The following is a 20,143-nucleotide window of genomic DNA, read 5'->3' on the forward strand; positions in this document are numbered from 1 at the left end:
TCTAATTTTTGAATTCCTATATGTGCCACAATCTCCCTTTCTCTGCTTTTCTAGACCCCATTCTTCTACTCTAATATCACAACAGTGTCCTCCCTCCCTAGTTCAGAAATTCCCAGGTGCCCTCCTCACTCCTCCCTAACCTGCCCTGCTAATGCATACAGCTGCTTCCTCTTCCATATTGGTTTCTCACTGTCATTTTTCCTTAACGTGTATACAACCACCAAGTGAAAGAAAAGATTGAAAGTTCTAGGCTTGTCAGAAACTCCCCATGAGAAGCTTGTTTCTGCTCCTGGTATTTTTGGAAATGAGGAAATGTCCTTGCTAGAATGATGTAACAATAGCTGTTGCAAAAGGGAAACAAAAAGCAGGATCCCTTCTACCCTGGGAAGTATTGTGACATTTAGAGAGAATGAGAACCACCTACTGGCCAAGGCCAGCAAATACAGAGTCTAAATATGGCAATGGTTTTCTGTTCTGTGAGGAAGTCTGCCTGTGCAGACTTTTTTCTCTACAACTAAAACAGACACTTTCCTCTACAGAAATGACCTGGATATTGGAAGATTCCATACCCTTAACTTTGTATTTTAAGGAGTAAAAATCCTCCCAGCTTCAGACAGATCCTGCCCTCTTTGGGCACTGGACAGCTCTGCAGGAAGACAAAAGGTCAGCATCTATCCCTTTGCAGTCTGCTATGAATTCAGCTTCTCTGAAGAAGCCACCTCTGTGTTGAAAATCCTGATGTCTGCTTGTCTGACCAGAACTTCATGATTGTGGTGAGATGGAATGCTGCAGATCAACAGCCAAAATTATCTTGTGTTGCCTAAGTCCTCTTAACAGTCATTTGCTATCAACTTCTGTATCAGATCTAACATCCTTGTGACTAGCAGGCAAAACTACTGGAGTATATTGATAGATTTTACAGAACACTACCTTTCAACCCGAAATCTAAGAATGTAATAACATCTGAAATTATAAAAAGGATTTCCCCATTTGACTGTAACATGACATTCCCACCAATGTCTTTGGTAAATGAATTGATTTATGACTTTCTTTGTATGTGACTATAAAAGTTCACAAAAGCTCTTCCACAACGGAACATGTCATTCAGAATAATCTGAATTCGTGTTCTAAGGCCATGGTGTCTAACATTGGGCACAGAACAAACTATTCCTTACTTCACTTGGAGCAAGATTTGTGTTTTGTGTTGTCGTTGGTAAGCAGGCCAGAACCTTCTAACCCATAGGTGCCTATGGGTTCTGCAGGATACATGGAAGGATGAAGAGATTGCCCATATTGGTGTGAAGCTGCAAGGGAATCCCATAAAAATCTCCTAGTTAATGATACATTTGCTCTTTCCTAGAAATAAGTTATCCATTTGACAAATTCCTTCCTACACTCAGATCCTGTCCCTTGACCTCTTAATCAGGAAAAAGTTCTGTATCACTTTTAATAGGAATATGCTTGCATCAGTGCCATCTTCACAGATCCTTAGGAAGGACCCTTCAGACATAAGAAAAGGAATTTCAGATAACAGTAGGATTGCCAGCTGTCAGAAGTGACCTATCAGTTTGGGTAGAACTGGAGAGTACTAAGGTATGGACACAGCAATGTAATTGAACAAGTGAATCAGGAAGTCAGGGGGAATTGCTCAGGTAGGAGGGAGGTCCTTCACTTCAGCTGGGATCTCTGTGAACTCTACCTGAGGTTCCAGACCTGTCCTTTAGATGACTTCTCTCCTATTATCAGGGAGTCCAATTATCAAGGGTCCAAATGATTTTGGTCCCTTGCCTTCATTCCTTCACCACTTGTGAGGGAACTACTTTAGGAACAGGACTATCTGGGCATTTCTTGCATAAAGTTGGCTGTTTTATGATTATTTAACACCTTTCTAATATGATGACTCCTTTCATTCCTGATTTGGTGCTTATTTTTAATGGAATTTGCATTATATTTATGTTTTATGCAAAAATCCTATGACTTAACTCCATACTGTCATCTTACCCTGAAAATCTCTATAGCCACATCTTGTTTCATATCCCAAAGTTATTAACATTTTAAATATTTAACAGTATAGGGAAACTGAGCGGCAAGGTTGAAGGGACCAGGAAAGGGATGCTGTGGATCAGTTGTGCACTGAGTTACACTGCTTCCTCATAGGCCCCTGCAGAACCTGACTTTACTCCACTAGCCCACACACTTCACCACAACATCTACTCCTCCTAAGGGGCACCAGGAGCAGCAAGCAGACACAAGTGACGGGGAAAATGCAGCCAGGGATCAAGAAGCAGCACACGTTGGAGATGGCCAATGTTTTCAAGTTTTAGGTCAAAAAATGCAAATGGGTTCACCTGGACCCTTCCTATCATTTCATTCCTGAGTTGTAGCGATCAAATTCACTGCTGTGCAGCCAGGCCTAGAAACAGTAAGTACAAGGAGCTCTGGCCATACGTCCATACACGATGACCTGCTAAAGACTGCAGCTTCTCACCTGTTACCCTGTTTAGAGGTTTCATGTTCTGAATTCACTAGAAAGAGACTGCAATAGATACAGCACTCTCACTTGTTCAAAAGACCAAAGTGCATGTGCATAAACATGAAAACATTGAAGGGTCCAGCTGGAGAATATGGCTGGAAACAGAGGTACTTAGAGAATCAGCTGGAACTTGTGGTACATGTTTGTACAACCAAAATGACATTTTTGAAATGTAAAGAAACATAGACAATGTAGAGACCAAGTTTTGGGGAAATCACTTATTTTGATGCCAACCTCAGACCATGATACACAAACATATTAATGTGATTGCTTTCAGAGTAAAAGTTTCAATGCAAGTCAACTCCCTGTATAGCTATCCTTATCTCAACCAGCAAAAACACTTGGTCCTTCCTATTATTGCTTATACTCTCTCTTCAACAAAATTAGAGATAAGGGCAAGATAGTTTCTGCCCGGTAGCGAGGGGGGTAGGAGAGGAGAGGAAAGGAGCAAGGGGGAAAGGGAGGAGGTGGGGAGAAGGGGGGAGAAATGACCCAAACATTGTATGAACATATGAATAAAAGGAAAAAAAGAGAAAATGTTTCTTCAAGGCACAGGAAATAGGAGAAGATAAAATTTTGAGTAATAAAGCCTTGTGAAAATTTCAAAAAATAAATAAATAATAAAAGGTAACCTTGGTTGGTTAAGGAACTTTTTATAAGTGCACACTGCTTCCTTACAATTAGTGCATAGTGTTCTTCCTCTGGGTCATACAAAGGTCTTTGGGCACTGACATCTCAACTGTGCAATGGAAAGAAGGAGGAGAGGAGATTCTTCCCTGGGATTTATAAGTAGACAACAGTTAGCCCAGTCGATCTGGAGGTGAGAAAATAATTTGCTGTCTTTAGGAATGAGAACAGCTGGCTGGACTGAGGAAGTCTCATATGGAATCACTGAGGGCCCAAAGGGGTTAAGTCAGAGCCCACATAGCTGGACTGTGGGTAGAATGGAAGATGTTAGGGGCTTTTTGTTTATTCATAAGTCACACACAAATTTTTTTTAATCTCATGAATTTTTAAAAAATAGGTTTCCAGGCCACTATAATTAGTGAGTTAATAAAGTGTGTTTAATATATGTTTGAGAAATCAGTTATTAAATTTTAGATGTGCTTTTAGTTAGCAGTAAAAAATCATTCACTCATAACTATTTAAAAGATAGTGTATCTAATATTCCCTAGAACACAGGAACATAAGTCAGTAAGTTCCATTCACTTGTACCACATCCCTTATTGCAAAACAAACGGCATTGGAGGTGGAACCCAAATCCTTTGTCATCTCAACCTCATTGTTCTACTGATGTCATGCCACAGCCTCTCCTTAGCTGATAAATTTCATCCACTTCTATTCTTCACTTTCTTTAGTGGGCCTTCCAGACAATCCTTTAACTTGGTTCTCCCAAAGTATCCACTTTTGCTGTTTGGCCATTCCTCCGAATTTATATTTCCTACAAAGAGATGTATAAATGAATGACATCCAGGTACTGTTACTCAGAGGATTGAGGCATTATATTCAAATGTTTTAGGCCAGTAGATTATCCTTATTTAGCATGCAATAAATTTGGTTTCATTTTTAAAAATTTAATTATTAATAATTTCCAGATTATGAGAAGAATCTTTTGATAACATCCAAATCCATGACTTTACATTTCTAGGTTTCTGAAGGCAGTCTTCTCATTAATTTCAATAATCCATTTAATGGATTATTGAATAGGAGGAGTGGTGAGGCAAGGCTAATATCCATTATCCTCCCCAACAAGCTTAATGTTCTAGTGAGTAGAGCCTTGTTGCCAGGCTCCATATGTTGGTTGGTTTTGAGACAGGGTAAATCAGGGAAATTGAGGCATGGGAAATTGAGGCATAGGAAATAGCAGGCAAGAATTTACGAATAGGCATTCTACTAATGAAAAGCTTGATTTTAAGCATTTGAATACTGCTTTTTTGCTTGAAACTTCACACTCCCTCATTAGGCTAACATTTAGTGAAAAGGGGAAAAAAGGTAGGGGAAGAGAAATTCTCTCCCTCTGATTTTACATGCTTGCCCCAAAATAATTAGTACTCTTTGAGAACTGAGCAAGAGAAAAAACTCACAGGAAATTCCCAAGGAAGAAAATTCTTGGGAAAAAGATTCCTCTAAGCACAAAAAGTATCTACAAAGGAAAATATTTATCAAAAGGATGGACACCTGTCTTGAAAGCAGCATATGGCAGGACCCATCCTTTGTTAAAGAAATGTTCAAACACCTATGTCATATTTAATGAGCAGGTCAACCTTGAAATCTTTGGGCCTAATTGATGAGACAGTATAAAAGCAAAAATAACTAATTTTACCCAGAATTAGAACAAAGGGGGGCACTTATCCTAAGGTAAATTCAAGCCAAAACCCCTTGCCAACCTTTCTTCCCATAAATACCCTGGATATAAAAATTGCTCCATGTGTCTTCCTCAGAGTACCCATTCTCTACATATTACAGTGTACCCTTGTTTTCTACTTGCTCACTAAATAGAGCTCTGCCTAAATTTTTTTCCCATTGTGACTTGTCCACAAATTCTTATTCAGTCATCAGAGTCAATAACCTGGGACAAAAACCTGCATGGTCTCTATCTTAAAGGGAAACATCACAGACACCAGCCACCAGTGACAATTTGACACCTTATTTCCCAAGAGGTGACCACATCTGGATTAAATGAAAGAACAGACAGGTAGCAACTCTTACAAAGCTGAGGGCTGGTCATTGACACAGGGGTTGCTCTTTGAGGCTCTCACAGAAGCAGCAGTCTTAAAGCTTTTCCAATACTTCAGCATTGGCCTTCATTCTTCCTCTCCGCCATAGCTCCTAGTCTCCAACTTTTGCTAACACTTTGACATTTTTCAGAGAAATTCACTTCCTATCTTTCACTTTCATAACATTTGGACCCACATTGATTTTCATTTTGCCCTCAAACAACTGTAGAGTTTTTCTTTCTAGGAAAGTTGAAATTTAAAAAACTCAGTATCTTAGCTGATGGTGGTGGTTCATGCCTGCAACTCCAGCATTCAGGAGGCTGAGGCATGGAGATCATAAGTTCAAGGCAGCCTGGGTTACATAGCCAGACTCTGCCTCAAAACAAAACAAATCTTATGTCTTAAAAATTATATAGAAAATGGTGCATCCTCTTTACCCTTCTTTACTTCCTTTGTTATTCAATTAACCTCAGCATGAAGTAGAATGTAATGCAGAGGCAGCAAGATTCACCTTGGCCAATACAACAGTATGTAAAAGAGAAGTTATCAAGATTCTTTAGTCTTTGCTATTTAGATCTAAAATGAAAAATCATGAATGAATAAGGAAATGAAATTTACTACTCTTTAGCATCTTAGGCTGGGACTCCCGCTCTGCATTGTCAGAGTGAGTCATAAATAAACAGAGCAAACAAATAGAACTGAAGGTCATTAGCTTCTGTAACATTAGCTTCTGATGAAAGACAACATCATCAATAAATCCCATGTCCTAAAATCAGAAAATCTGAGGAACACAAGAGTTCAATAGTTTCTGAGTTGAACAATAACAAAATAAAAATTATTTGCCTACATAAAATGACTTTTATTAAGACAGATCTTTAACTCCATAGACTTAAATATTTTCTATCAGCATCTCAGGGCTGTTGACACTTTTGATACCTGCAGACTTGTGTCAGGAGAGGAGATGGTCACTACTGAGAGCCAGGATACTTAAGTGTCCAACTGAGGCACCAGCAGTTCTCCAACCTCTTCCACCACAGTGTTCCTCTGCTGACAGTAACGTGGTACTCCTGGATGAACTCAGAATTGGACCACATTGGCAGCTGGAGGACCTGAGGACCTTCTTGGTGTGGGTGATTGGAGAGGAAGAATCTGTCCTGGCAACCAAAGACCTGACGTGGCCTTAAAGACCTACTTCCAGGGAATACATCTCTGCCAGGAAAAGAAGAAATACAGTGACTGTGCCTCAGAAATGGTCAGAGTGGAATCATGAGACTCATGTCTTCCTCATCAATGTTGCAAGAAAAGTTTAGAAGTAATGATGGAGATGATGCAAATATAATGTGATTTACCACCATTTACATAAGTACATGCATCGCATTGAAAGTTGCTATACTTCAAATAAAATATAATTCATAAAAATCAGAAGTAAATGAATGCTACATTAAGCAAAAATACATAAAAAAACAAACATCTAAAGCTCTTATTTTTTATTTATTTTTGGCTTCAACAACACTTGTTTTTAAATTTTTTATTAGCATATTATTGTCGTGCTGAGAGTACACTGAGACATTTACAAAAGTTCTTACATTATATCATAGTCGAATTCACCCTCTCCATCATTCTCCTTTAACCCTCCTCCCCCCATTTCTGGAGTAGTTTCAACAGGTCTCATTTTTCCATTTTCATAGATGTGTACATAGTATTTCTACCATACTCACCCTCCTCTACCCTTTCCACTGGTACCAATCCCTAGAAAGGACCTGTTTTACCTTCCTGTACTCCATTTTAAAAAAAAAAAGACATTTTTCTTTTGTTTTAGTTAGACAAGGACTTTCATTGTGACATTTTCATATATATATGATGCCTTTAAAATTTAACTTTCACCTTACATTTTTTGCTCTCATTAAAAAAATTAAAATTTACACTTCCTTTTTTATGTATGAAACAAAGATCTATACAGTATACATGAATATGCAACCATGTATCTGTGCTGTTGAATTTAAAATGAGCATTTCTATTAGGAAAAAAATCTAAAATGCTCTAGTGGCATAAGGAGGTAGGGCAATGATGAAAACCAAATTGTTGGAAAGGGCATTCTAAATCAAAGTTGTGAAAGTACAAAGGAGCACATGAAGGTCTTCAGAGACCTATCAGCAAAGGTCTAGGATCACCCACCTCAGCCAGGCCAGCAACATCTCCAGCATCCCCAGTAACCCTGCCCTTTGCTTTACTTGTAGCTTTTGTAGTGATCAGTGGCAGGTCAACCTGCTCTTTGAGCTGTGACCTGCTTCAGACCCATACCCTTGGTAGCAGGAAGGCCTTGATAGTACTGGGACAAATGAGAAAATCTCCTTTCTTCTGCATGAAAGACAGAAATGAGTTTGGATTCCCCCAGAAGGAGTTTGAGGGCAAGCAGTTTCAGCTGTCTCAAACCATCTCAATCCTCCATGAGATGACCCAACAGATCAACCTCTTCAGTACAAAGGACTCCTCTGATTCTTGGCAAAACACTTTTCTGCACAAATTGTGCACTGGCCCCTCTCAGCAGCTGAAAGAACTGGAAACCTATCTGACACAGCAGATGGTAGTGGAAGAGCATCCCCTGATGCATAAGCACTCCATACTGACTGTGAGGAAATACTTCCACAAGATCATTCTTACCTGTAAGAGAAGAAATACAGCCCTTGTGCCTGGGAGGAGTCAGAGCGAAATCATGAGATCCTTCTCCTCATCAGCAAATTTGCAAAAAAGATTACGAAGTGAAGAATGAGACGTGGTCCATCTATCCCATGTTCATCAATTCTGCCATTGCAAAGACTCGTTTCTGCTACATTTGTAACATGACTTCCGTTGGTATGTCAGATGTTTTCAGTGATATTAGCAACATGCATTCAACTCTCAGGACACCTTTCCCTTTCATCCATGCAAACTTTCTATCCATCTATTTAAATGTTTATTTATTTAACTATTTATAACAGTTCATTTGTTTTTGGTGGTATAATATCATTTGCACTTTTACATTGTGGTTAATATAAAAAAATGTGTTCTTTTCAAATAGGCCTTTTCTTATTCTGCTTTGTTCATTAAATTTTTGCTATACAAAACTTCCTGTATGTGTTTATTCTTTAAAAAGAAACTCCAAGGCTTATTACATAATCTTAGAAAGACATAGAAGATGGAATCATTTACCCACCATAAACATCTTCAAATTAGAACTAAAAACGGAATTTTTCATGTGTTAGGAATGTTGGTCAGTAAACTAATGCTTCCCTAGTGATCTTGAGATCCTTGGTTGGATCCCCAACATGGCAAAAAAAGACTTTCTCTAATCTAGGTTGAATGTTTACCTCAAGCTATAAAGATGAATATAACAAGTATGATTCCTGATCTATTGTATCTTTGATTTTTATAGTAAAGAAACCTAAAAGTAATAATCATATTTAGGTAATATCAGTTGTTAGTTGGTTCAATGGCAATATTTCTTTGTGTAATTTAATTTACTTATAGTTTTTATGTTGGATATCTCCAAGATATATTTATGATTTTCTAATTTCTAATCACTGACATACACGTTTTCTGAAAATTGTAGCCATGTTGTTTTGATGGATGCTTGTTTTTACATTTACCTATGTTCCTACTTAAATTAAGGAATGTCAAGGTCAGGTAACCAATCTTCTCTCTAATCATAGGTCCCTTTTGACCTAAAATATATTCAGCACCCTCTCTTGTAAATATGAGTTTACATTCAGTTCTTGTCCTTGATAAATTACTCTCTGGGTTTGACCAGAGTCTGGAACAACTGACACTTAGTTACAAAGAAAATCTGTTTTGTCCACATTTGGGGATAGCTATCACATGTACTTTCAAAGAATCATCCACTTTTGCAGGAAAAAGAATACAGGCAGCACCTGTGCCTGTTAGGTTTCAAAGGAGACTGTGAAGTGCCCTTTTCCCTCATTAGGAATCCTCAAAGAAAAGGCAGCAAGTAAAGAAAAAAAAGATAGTCATGACTCTCTCAAAGCAATTACATCATTTCCCTAAGCCCCCAAAAGAAATCTCAACTCAGATTTTTGAAGCAGCTGAAAAATACCTGAAACCAAAATCAAGAGATTCTTTTAAAATATATTGTACATGATGGATTGAGTTTGTAAAACATTTAGAGAGTACAACATAGTTTGCTTTTTTAAATAAATAATGTTTCGATTTATAATTTTACTTAGTTAAATTTTTGAGAGGTTTTTGCAATTCCAAAATTTTGAAATTTAATTCTTACAGGAAAATTTCTTCATATATGTTTAAAAACATTTGACAGATATTTGATGCTAGCTTCTGTAACAGATTTTTTAAATACCAGTAATTTAATCACAATTCAAATTTGTCTTTCCTTCATATACAAGTCCAATGCAGGGACTCATAATCAGATGATTTCTTAGGTTAGCCCACCTCCTAATGTTTCAAGTACCTGGCACATCTACTTTTTGGCTTGCCATCTTCAACATGTAACTACAAATGTGTCTGTGGTGCTTGAGACTATTCTACTTAGTTGCAAATGGGGGGAAAGTATGTTGAATCACGTAGGAGTATATTTAGGGTCCAAGGTTGTACAGGAAAGAAATCACTGTCAGTCATATTAAAATGGCCTGAATTTATCCTAATATGTTACCTAGGTAAAGTTGGTGAGGTAGGAAATCTATTTGGGTGGGTTACAGGAAGAGAAGACAAGTTCTTTGAATGAAAGCATTCTTTATTTTTTACCTATTTATAATGATGTTAAGGAAGAAAATGAACCTTCTTTTTACTGCAGACACATTGCTAAAAATGATCCATCCCAAAGTCTAATTTCACAATTCAAACTCAAGTAAGATATCATGCATTAAAGGTCACAGCATCATTGACTCTTTAAGGAAGCACTGAAGTTGGTTCCCAAATGCATAATTGAAGTTAAAAAGTGGCCAAGAGGATGGGAATAAGGTCTTGGATCTCATTGTAAATTTCAAGTTGTGTCTTATGACCTGAGAAAAGGAGGAGAGGATAAATAGGAAGTTCACTGCAGGGCCTTGAGGATCATGAAACAAAAGTGGCATGTGAGTCTTCCTTTTTAACCAGGCCATTCATTTTCATCTCATACTTAAAACATTTGAAAAACAAACTTGAAGGAACTATCCATTTGGCACAATGAGGAAATGCCAGTAGGATATCGCTTCCCTTCTTTCATTGTTACCACCTTCAGTCACGACTTTGTTATCTTTGCCCTTAGTCATTGGAATGCAAAAAGTGACAACTTTTACTCTCTATGAAAGTGAAAATGAGAAGGAAAGCTTTGTGCTATATTGCATGCTATCCAGGAAAATTTTACACTCGCTCCATTTAGCTTATTGTGTTCATGTCCAATTACTCACATTAGTTCTCAGTTTTCTTTCCTTTTGTAATACTTAGCTAGATCTGGAATCTCTTAGGGAAATTTGAATTGTAAGGACAAAATTTTTCTTTAAAATTCAAACTGATATTTTCTCAATCTTATATTCTAATTGTGGATGATATACCTCCCAATTAGTTTGGGGGATATGAACAAAGTTTTGTGACCCTCCAAAGCTGAACTCTATAAAAAAAAAGTTTATAGTGATTATTTCCTCTCCTTGATTTTACTCTTGTATCCTAGAGAAATATTGACATTGAATTCGTGGAATATGCAGAAAAATATACGTAACATCTGTGCTACAATCTTACAGACAATAAATAACGATGACTGATGGATGAAGTCTTTCTCCTCATTACATGTTTGATCACAGTTTGCACGGTATTGGTGTGCCATTGTCTACACTGTATGTGTTGCTTATGTTTGAACTTCTGTGCTTCCAAATGTGATGTGGTCTATGGGAGTTTAACACAAATTATTGTATTTTTTATTTAGTACTAGTAAATTCATTTACCACATTAATAATTAGGTCAATTGACTTTGATATTATTTAGCAGCTAGTGAACTTAAAAATTATTTTCTCATGTGAAGCAAAATTACATGCTTTTACACTAAGAATAGAATATTAAAATACTTTCTATTTTGAAGATTTTTATGGATTTTGAAATATTTATGGATTTCTTCATTGTGCATCATATATTTTATTAATTTAATATTGCATAATAATTTGATTTATTATAATGTACATAAGTACATACATTGCATTAAGTCACTAAATTACAAGTAAAATATAATTCATTAAAAAAACCACAATTCCTAAGTAAATTTATTCCACTTAAAGAAGAAGTATGTTAATGAACCAATGTAAGACTATTCAGAATTGGCACAAGGAATCCCCCATTAACAATGAATATATACCTATAAAAATGAAAAAAACAGATATGAAGAAATTAATAAATTAATAACATGTCTTTATAATGTTTAAATTATCAATTATTAATGTATCTACATAGAAAAAATATTTCATTTTATTAAATTTTATTTGCTACCTAATTACCATTTACTTGTGAAATATACTAATGAGTGATTTTTTTCTTATTTAAACTATATGTGAATATATTCTGCCTATTATGTTAATAAGAAGAATGGAAAATAATATTTTATTATTCTGGATATCCAGAATGCATTAAGGCACTTTACAGAGTAAAAATTGGTAATGAATTTTTTTAAAGTATGTTAATGAATACAATTTAAATAGTGATGTCTTTTAATTTAACTTCCTACTGAAAATTTTTGTTATTTAAAATTTTTGCACTTTCCTTTTTATGTATAAAGGAAAGATACAGATAGTGTACATAGATATGTTACCACTTATCTGTGTCGTTGAATTGTAATCAATTTTTCTATTAGGAAAAAAGATCTAAAAGGCTCTGGTGGCACAAGGAGGAAGAGCAATGATGAAAGTAAAATCTTTGAGAAATTCTTCTCGAAACCCAAATAGTGAAAGCAAAAAGAGAAGCAGAAAGTAAGGGCAGGGCACTGCAAAAATGGAACCTCAAATTTCCCCTACTTTAGTCAAATGCACATGTAGGCCTTCAGAGACTAGAGGCTAAGGTCTAGGGTCACTCACCTCATCAGGCCAGCAGCATCTGCAACATCTTCAGTGGCCTTGCTTTTGCCTTACTGGTGGCCCTGGTGGTGCTCAGCTGCAGGCCAACCTTCTCCCAATGCTGTGACCTGCCTCAGATCCATATTCTGGGTAACAGAGGGGCCTTGATACTCCTGGGACACATGGAGAGAATCTCTCCTTTCTCCTGTTTTTTTGGTTTTGACTTTTTTGGTAGTTTTATATGTAGATATAAATATATATATTTCATACGTGTACTCATATATACATATACATATGTATATATGAATCTATTGTGCTTTGAACCTATGAAATTCCTTTGGGTAGTTATACTTAAATGCAAATATGCCTGCTCTCTGGATAGTGACCTGCATCAGACCCTTAGGCTGGGTAGCAGCAGGGCCTCCATTGTCCTGGGACAGGTAAGGAGAATCTGCATATTCTCCCTCTGGAAGGACAGAAATCATGTTGGATTCCCACAGAAGGAGGTTGATAGCAAGCAGGTGGAGAAGGCTGAACCCATCTCTGTGTTCCCAGTATTTCTTCATCCTCATCAGCACAAAGGATTCCTCTACTGCTTGGGAGAAGATCCATCTCTCAAACTGTTTTAGGGCCTTTATCTTTTCATTTTTACTGCTACAAATTCTGCACTGTCCTCTCTCAGGAGCTGAATGACCTGGAAGTCTGTCCGACACAGGAGGTGGGTGAAGGGAGAGCCTCTCCTGATGCATGAGGACTCCATACTGGCTGTGAAGAATTACTTCCACAGGATCACTTTCTACCTGGAAGAGAGGAAATACTGCTCTTGTGCCTGGGAGGTTGGCAGACAGAAACCGTAAGCTCCATCTCTTGCTCAGGAAAGTTTAAGGACTAAAGGAATAAGACCTGGCCCATCATGGTTACTCTCAGTAACCATCACGCTGGATCTCATGGCCCCAAGTTTTGTAACAGTGACAGGAGTAGAAAAGAATATTATATTCCTCAAAAAAACCGTGCAGAAATATCTGTCCATCGATTATTGAAATATTTAAAGAAATTATATACAAAATGTAAATTATTCACATTCACATAATCTCATGTGTTTGTTTACACTGTGGATAATTTAACTTTAAAAACTCTTCTTTTTAGTTAAATCCTTTTTTTGCTCTGTTCATTAAGTTTTACTATAAAACCGTGTCGCTTGCATTTATTCTTTTAAATAACATCAAGCCTGATTAGGAAACTTGTTTAAAATTGAGTGCAAGAATTCATCCATTATTGTTGGGTTTAAATTAAAAGCAAAAACTTGCTTATCTTGATCCAGGTTGTATATGGTTGTCAGATATAGAGTGACTCAAATGTACTCCTTGATCTCCTGTGCCTTTGATCTTTGTAGAGAAAGAAACAAGAGAACCATAATCATACTTCAGCAATGCAGTTACTTCAAATTCTATCTTTAGAAAAAAGGAAAACTAATGAAATTCTTTTGTAGAAGAATTTTCTTTGGACATAAAATGGAAAGGAGACTCATGTATCCTATCAGTTCACTGATAGAAATTCAGTGCAAATGTTTGTTGCCATTTGATTATTGCCATTTGAATATTGAGTTAGCAATCTATAGAAACCACAATGCCTAAAGGTACTCATGTGATTCCACTGTATTTATTTGGGGAGAGAGTGTTCAGAGAAAAAATGTCTTTGATGTTATGTTGACTATCATCAAGCTGCTCTGTCTACCGAAATCATCACTACAGGATGAGAATAGATGGAATTGGTGACATGTAGTGCAAGCTGTATGTGCACAATTAAGGAGCAGACAACTGGAGGTTATGGAAGGTGACTAGGAGGAGTCACTTTCTGGATTTCACTTACATTATATTCAGACCCGCATTTCTTTTCCCCTTGCTTCAGTGTTCTGAACTACAATGGAAGCTTTCCAGGAATGTTGACAAAAGAAACAAAAAAAATGATCCCTCAAAATTATTCAGAAACTCTTTTAGGGCCTTTTTCTTTTCATTTTTACTTTGATATTTTAATTCTAGTATTGAGGTGAAAAATAAAATGTCATGCCCAAGCAGCATGACACTCCTTTCCCTAGAAATATCTTAATTGAAAGAATGTATAAAATTTTAAAGATTCCCATGTAATGTTAAAAAAAACCCAGTCTCTCAGGGCAAGTGTGGCTCACCCTTGTGACCCTAATCTACTCAGGAGGCAGAGATCAGGAGGATCACATTTGGCAGCCAGCCTGGGCAAATAGTTCAGGAGACCCTATCTGAAAACAACCCACCACAAACAAAAAGGTCAGGTAGATTGGCTCAAGGTATGGGCCCTGGGTTCAAACCACAATAAGGCAGAAAAAAAAAAAAAAGCAAGAAGCAGCACAGATTCACAAGAGAAAGAAAAAAATGATCCCTCAAAATTATTCCAAGGTCCTGTTTTAGGACCTTTCTCTTTCCTCTTTACTGTTACCTTAATTCAAAGTGTTAAGGTGGGAAAACCAAAACAGTGATTCCCAAGCAACATGGCACTACTTTGCCTAGAAAAATCTTAAGTCACATAATGTATAAAATTTTAAATGCCTCCCTCCGATATCATAATAAAAGCGCAGAATTACTATATTTACCCCCAGAGTTGATCTCAAGCACCACATCTCATCTGTGAGAGGAAGAAAGCTGACCCAAGGAGCTCACCTGAACTGCCTCGCCCTGGCCAGAGGGGAAGAGCCAGGACTGGGGGCGGGGCTCCAGTGAAAGAGGCCTGACAAGCAAGGGCAAGGCTGAGCCAACCCCAGACTGGGAAAAAAAAAAAAAAGTTTCTGTCTGTGAAGTGGAGAGGGAAGAGATCCGGAAAAGCATGTCGGTCATTCCGTCTACACTCTTCCCGTTTGTACAAAGATTTTTCATGGTAGTTTTAATGGAACCTAAGCATTTAATCATTTTAATATGTCAAAGATGTTTCCATTAAATCATCGCACACACGAATACAATACAATCAGTACTCCAATAACAGTTCATTGGCATTTTAATTAGTACATGTAAACAAAGGGAGGCTACACAGTTGTTAACTTGTTGGGCGGAAGTAGGCAAGTAATTCAGTCCTCCATCCACCAAGGATGATGTGATGATTCCTGGACATTACTGGGTTTTTTTTTTTAACACGTTATTGAATTTGTGTCCTCACACGGTTTTACTGCAACAGATTTAAAACAAAAGTTCACTGGCACGGCCGCCGAGAATTCTTTTACCTACCTCCTCGCAACTTTCCTCCCGCTTCTGTGAATATTCCGCTCTCACGTGGATCCCGAAGATCGCCAAATTACCACGACGTAAAGGCTGACACACTTCCTATCCAAAATGAAAGTAGGAAACTGCATCGGCGAGACACAGTTACTCATGACGTCAAAAGGTCAAAAAGTGGTAACCACCAGCTTCCATGCCACATAAACTATGGATCCCTTCTGGACAGGACCCTCTGGCCTCAGCAAAGCCCCCATCACTGAACCCCAAGCTCCCCTCCCTGACCTTGGAGTCCTTTTCTACAACTCAGCCTCCTGGGTTTCCCCGCAATCTCAGCCCAAAGCCGCGGACGTCCCCAAAGTGCGGCCTCGCGCTGCTGCCCACGAACACGCCGTCCCGGGAGCTGGCGGAGCCTGGCTGCTCTGACGTCCGGAGCGGCTGTCCTGGAGGATTAAATATGAAAGCAGCACAGGGCGACATGGCCAGCCGCCAGCGCCTCGCTCTCCTGCTGCCGGACTCCCTAATCCTGAGAGCCGCCAGCTCGCCCCCTAGAGGCCGTAGAGAGAATCGCCAAACTCACTGTGCTCACACCTGCTCATGGCAGGAGTGATGCTCAGCTCCAGCCCTGCCTGCTCCCTTGGGGCACACGCCTTGGAGGCGTGGCCTAGAAAACAGGGATACCCTTCACCTCTTAAGTCAGCTGAAAAGAATCCCCTCTCACAACTGCCTGAACCACAGAGCCAGTTTCAAATTTCCTTGGAAAAGTGAGACTATCATCCCAATGCAGAAGAAGGAAACCACCTGTTTCCAGAGGCAGATGCTGCAACAGATCTTCAGCCAGCTCAATGTACAGGACAACCGCGCTGCTTGGAATAATACCGTCCTGGATAAACTCCTGTCTAAGCTTGGTCAGAGTCTGAAACGACTAAGGCCAAGAAAGAAAGAAACTCCGTTCTGTCGGTCCTGGGGAGTTGCTGTCAGGAGCTATTTCCATGCAATCCTCCACTACCTGCAGGAAAAAGAATACAGCGCCTGTGCCTGGGAGGTGGTCCGGAAGGAAATAGAAAGCTCCTTTTCCCTCCTCAGCAATCCTCAGACAACAGTCGGCCAGTAGACAATAAAGCGACACTCACGGTTCTCTCTCAGCACTATCGTCATTGTTTTTTTTTTGTTGTTCTTTGAAAGATTTTATTTTCACATTTGTCTACATTTAGAATAAATGCATTTCCTGAAATAAAGACAGAGCCTTTGGATTTAAAATACCCCACCATAAGCTTACATACATAAAACTCCAATTTTTTTTGCATAGTGGATTAAATAATCAAATTAGAATAGTTATACAATCAAGAGTAAATGATAATAAAATGTATCACATAAATAAAATAAATTCATATTTAAATTATATATATATAAAATAGTATCTTGTGTTTTATAATTCAATTAAGCTTCAATTTCACGTAAAGTATAATGACTAAATAGCAGTAGTTAATTTAAACTGAAAATGAAAGAGAGTCAAAATACCTTAAAAAGAGATATCACTTTCACATTGGTCTACAATACAGTAAACAGATTTTTTGGCATAAAAGACACAGACTTTGGAGTTTAAACTATCCCCACTACAAGATTACATCCATAAAACTCCAATTATTTTTTCTGCAACAGTGGATTAAATAAGCAAGTTAAAATAGTTATACTGTCCAAATTAAATGAAAATAAAGTAGAATTGAAATGAAAAGATTCTTACATATTTCAGAAAGCGTATACAGTATCATGACTCTATTCATACTGATTTGCTTCATCATATGCAAAAAGATTTGTATTTAAATCATAAATTTATAAAATACCATCTTGACAATTATAATTCTATTAACCTTCAGTTTGAGGTGGTTTTTTTTTTTTGAAGTAAAATGTAATAACTAAAAACAGTAGTAATTTAAACTGAAACTGAGACAGAAGTAAAAAATATTTTCAAAAGAGATCTTCCTTTTTCTCTGGTCTACAATTATAGTAAATATAATTCTTGTCATGAAGGCAAAGCTGCTGGGGTTTAAAATATCCCCACTGCAAGTTACATACATAAGACTGCAATTAATGTTTATGTAATAGAGGATTAAATAATCAAATTAAAATATTTATACTATCTAGATTTAATGAAAATAAAATATACCATCTAAATAAAATATAATGGCAATAATATAACAGGATTCATAGTTAAATCATCTACACAATACTATTCTGAGAATTATAATTCTATTAATCTTCAATTTAAGGTAAAGAATAACAAGTAGGTAATAGCAGGAATTTAAATTGAAAACGAGAGAGCAGTCCGAAGTACTTTGGAAGAAGATCCTAATGTTGTCAGGTTTCTTCTCCTGGTTTTAGAAGTTCAGTAGCAGGATCATTTGAAGGTGGAATCAACCTGCAGAATACTCACTTCCACTTTGATCATGTGGGTACAGTGGGGGGACATTCAGCTCTTGGGGGCAAGATGACTGGGGAAACCACTCAGAGGTACAAGGGACCTCTGACTGGAGGAACAAAACCAGGGCCCACTACCTTGCTTTCAACAGGCACATTTGAATTCTGTGCAGGAGGAGCTGGGTAAGTGGTTGTCAGGACATGGGGACCCATTCTCAGGAGGTGCTCCATGATGTCCAGTCAACTCATCACAGCTCGAGCCCCCTCTTTCCTTGCCAGTGTGATGCTCCAGTGGGTTATTGGGGCTCCTTGAGTCTTTTCTTCCTCCCTGCTGCAGCACAGGTGGAGGTCTGAGTGGACCTTCCAACACAATAGGAGAGAGGAATGCTCTCCTTTCACATAAAGGTTGAGCCACTGGTGAGGGACCACGTGGAAAATGCTCCTTGCCACATGCTGCATTTGAAATCCCAAATGCATTTGGGTCTTCTTCTAAAAGTTTCAATTTCAACTCCATTTCCATTAACTTTTGTCTGCTGTTGGCGTTGACTTGCCTCAGATACTGCAGCTGTTCTTCAGCATCCTGGGCCTCCAACCAGTTAAAGTGAGCTTTCTTCTCATAGGAAATAATCTCCCTTTGGTGATTAAGTTTGGTTCTCTCCAATTTTTCTTCAAGCTCTCTGGCTACCTTTTTATAGGTCTGCAGCTCTGCAGTTTTGTGGCTGATGTTTTCTTTTACTTTGGGAAGTTTCTCCTCTGCGTCTCGCTGGCGGTGATCCTGGACCATTAATTTCCTGTAGAATTTCATTCCCTCTTCGAACAGTTCAGGAATTATTTTAGCTTTCTGCCGAAGCTTCTCATTCTCAATTTCAAACTGTGCATGTTCAGACTGTAAAATGACTTGTTCGCTCTGGACATTTTTAATACATTCTGTCAGGTCTTTGCTTGCTCTCTCGACTTCACGCAGCTGAGTGTAAACTTGGTCTCTTTCTTGTTCCAAGGATTTTAAAGAAGCATTTAACTTCACAGCGTTCATCAGGTGCTGCAGAGCTCCTTTGGTCTGAGTATCTAAGTGAGCAGGATTTTCTGGGCCAAGGTTCATCGCTGTGTCCAAGTCACTGTCATGTGTTCCGTGTTCTTCCAGAACAAAGGCCCAGACTTTCAGCTTTCGAATGCCTTCAGTTAGCCACCTGAGATGATTGTCTTTGTCTTTTAGAATTCGTGCTGCAGATGTCCCAGGCTCTTCAAGTGTTACTTTGTGTTTATTAAGTTGACTCACTTGTTCCTTCCACACTTCAGCTTCTTGGAGCAGCTGTTTGCAGCTTTCCTGAAGCTGGAAGTTTTCACTCAAAGCCTGTGCTGTTGAGTCCTTAAGATTCGCTTCACTAACTCGAAGTGTTCTTAAGGTTGTTTTGGCTGCAGCTACTTTGGGTTTGAGAGATTTTAGTTCATCTTCTAGGGACTGTATGGTTTTTGACATTTCCACATTCAATTCAACTTGTGTATAATGCTTACATTTCTCTTCTAGCAGCTCTGTTTCCAGCAGGAGTACTTCCTCCAGTTTATGCTTGGAGATGTCCAGCTTTCCACAGGCTGCTTCTCGCTGTTTCTCAACAAGGATAAGTTTTTCAAGTAGCTCACATTTTTCTTCAATCAGTGTAGAAAGCTTTAGAGCAAGCTGTTTTTCTCTTCAAGCGTAAAGCTGGCTTCTAACAGATTGAAAACTTCTCCACAAAAACAATGGGATAGAGAAAAATCCAATAATAGTTACACATATCACTAGTTCCCATGGGAAATCATGGGGCTTTTGCCTCAGTTCTGCAGGGTCTGTTGTCATAACCCTGCCAAATTCCTGCAGGACCAGCCCCAAGTGCATTGGAGGGACAGCTTTGGGCACATCCATAGCTTCAAGGCTGCTTTGGTGGTTGCCAAGGCCAGGCTGAGCCTGGAAAGACAACAAACACTCAAAGTTCTGCCTAGAACACTGACACCAGAGCAGACCACTGCGGAGCTGGGGGAGGGGGGCGTTGGTTAATGTGCAGTTTACCCCTCCCACAGGGGAGATTTATATGGTACTGGCCAGACCTTGGCCAGGAGTAGGCATTGTCTTTCATAAAATGGACAGGGTCATCTCAGATGTCCTAAAGCTCATCTAGGAACCCTCACAGATAGAGCCTAAGAAAAATACTATTGGGGGGGAAGAAGTTACCATTTTTT

The 20,143-nt window shown here is 38.3% G+C and overlaps 1 protein-coding gene, 1 long non-coding RNA gene and 1 pseudogene across 2 annotated transcripts; 1 reads left to right on the plus strand and 2 right to left on the minus strand.

Annotated features, from left to right (window-relative positions):
• The first annotated feature begins 1,135 nt into the window (after window positions 1–1,135).
• LOC109702567 (interferon alpha-21-like) lies at window positions 1,136–16,625 on the plus strand. Its single transcript, XM_074052166.1, has 5 exons — window positions 1,136–1,213; window positions 2,189–2,293; window positions 6,332–6,502; window positions 7,394–7,908; window positions 16,517–16,625. The coding sequence occupies exons 1-5, from the start codon at window positions 1,136–1,138 to the stop codon at window positions 16,623–16,625; spliced, it is 978 nt and encodes a 325-aa protein (XP_073908267.1).
• On the minus strand, window positions 15,279–16,044 carry LOC141415420 (uncharacterized). Its single transcript, XR_012440424.1, has 2 exons — window positions 15,797–16,044; window positions 15,279–15,642 (listed from the first exon to the last, which is right to left on the minus strand). It is a non-coding gene; the product is annotated as an uncharacterized lncRNA (long non-coding RNA).
• Window positions 16,626–17,252: 627 nt separating the features above from the next.
• On the minus strand, window positions 17,253–17,319 carry LOC141415974 (small nucleolar RNA Z39; annotated as a pseudogene).
• Between the last annotated feature and the right edge of the window lie 2,824 nt (window positions 17,320–20,143).

This window comes from Castor canadensis, chromosome 13, assembly GCF_047511655.1.
Source record: "Castor canadensis chromosome 13, mCasCan1.hap1v2, whole genome shotgun sequence".
Taxonomy (NCBI): Eukaryota; Metazoa; Chordata; class Mammalia; order Rodentia; family Castoridae; genus Castor; species Castor canadensis.

Bases quoted from the DNA above. Each gene is read 5' to 3' on its own strand.
- LOC109702567 (XM_074052166.1), top strand. From the start codon at position 1,136: ATGGTGTCTAACATTGGGCACAGAACAAACTATTCCTTACTTCACTTG. The intron at 2,294-6,331 runs GTTGGAGATGGC...GGATGAACTCAG, and splicing joins GGGATCAAGAAGCAGCACAC to AATTGGACCACATTGGCAGC. The intron at 6,503-7,393 runs GTCAGAGTGGAA...GAAGGTCTTCAG, and splicing joins GTGACTGTGCCTCAGAAATG to AGACCTATCAGCAAAGGTCT.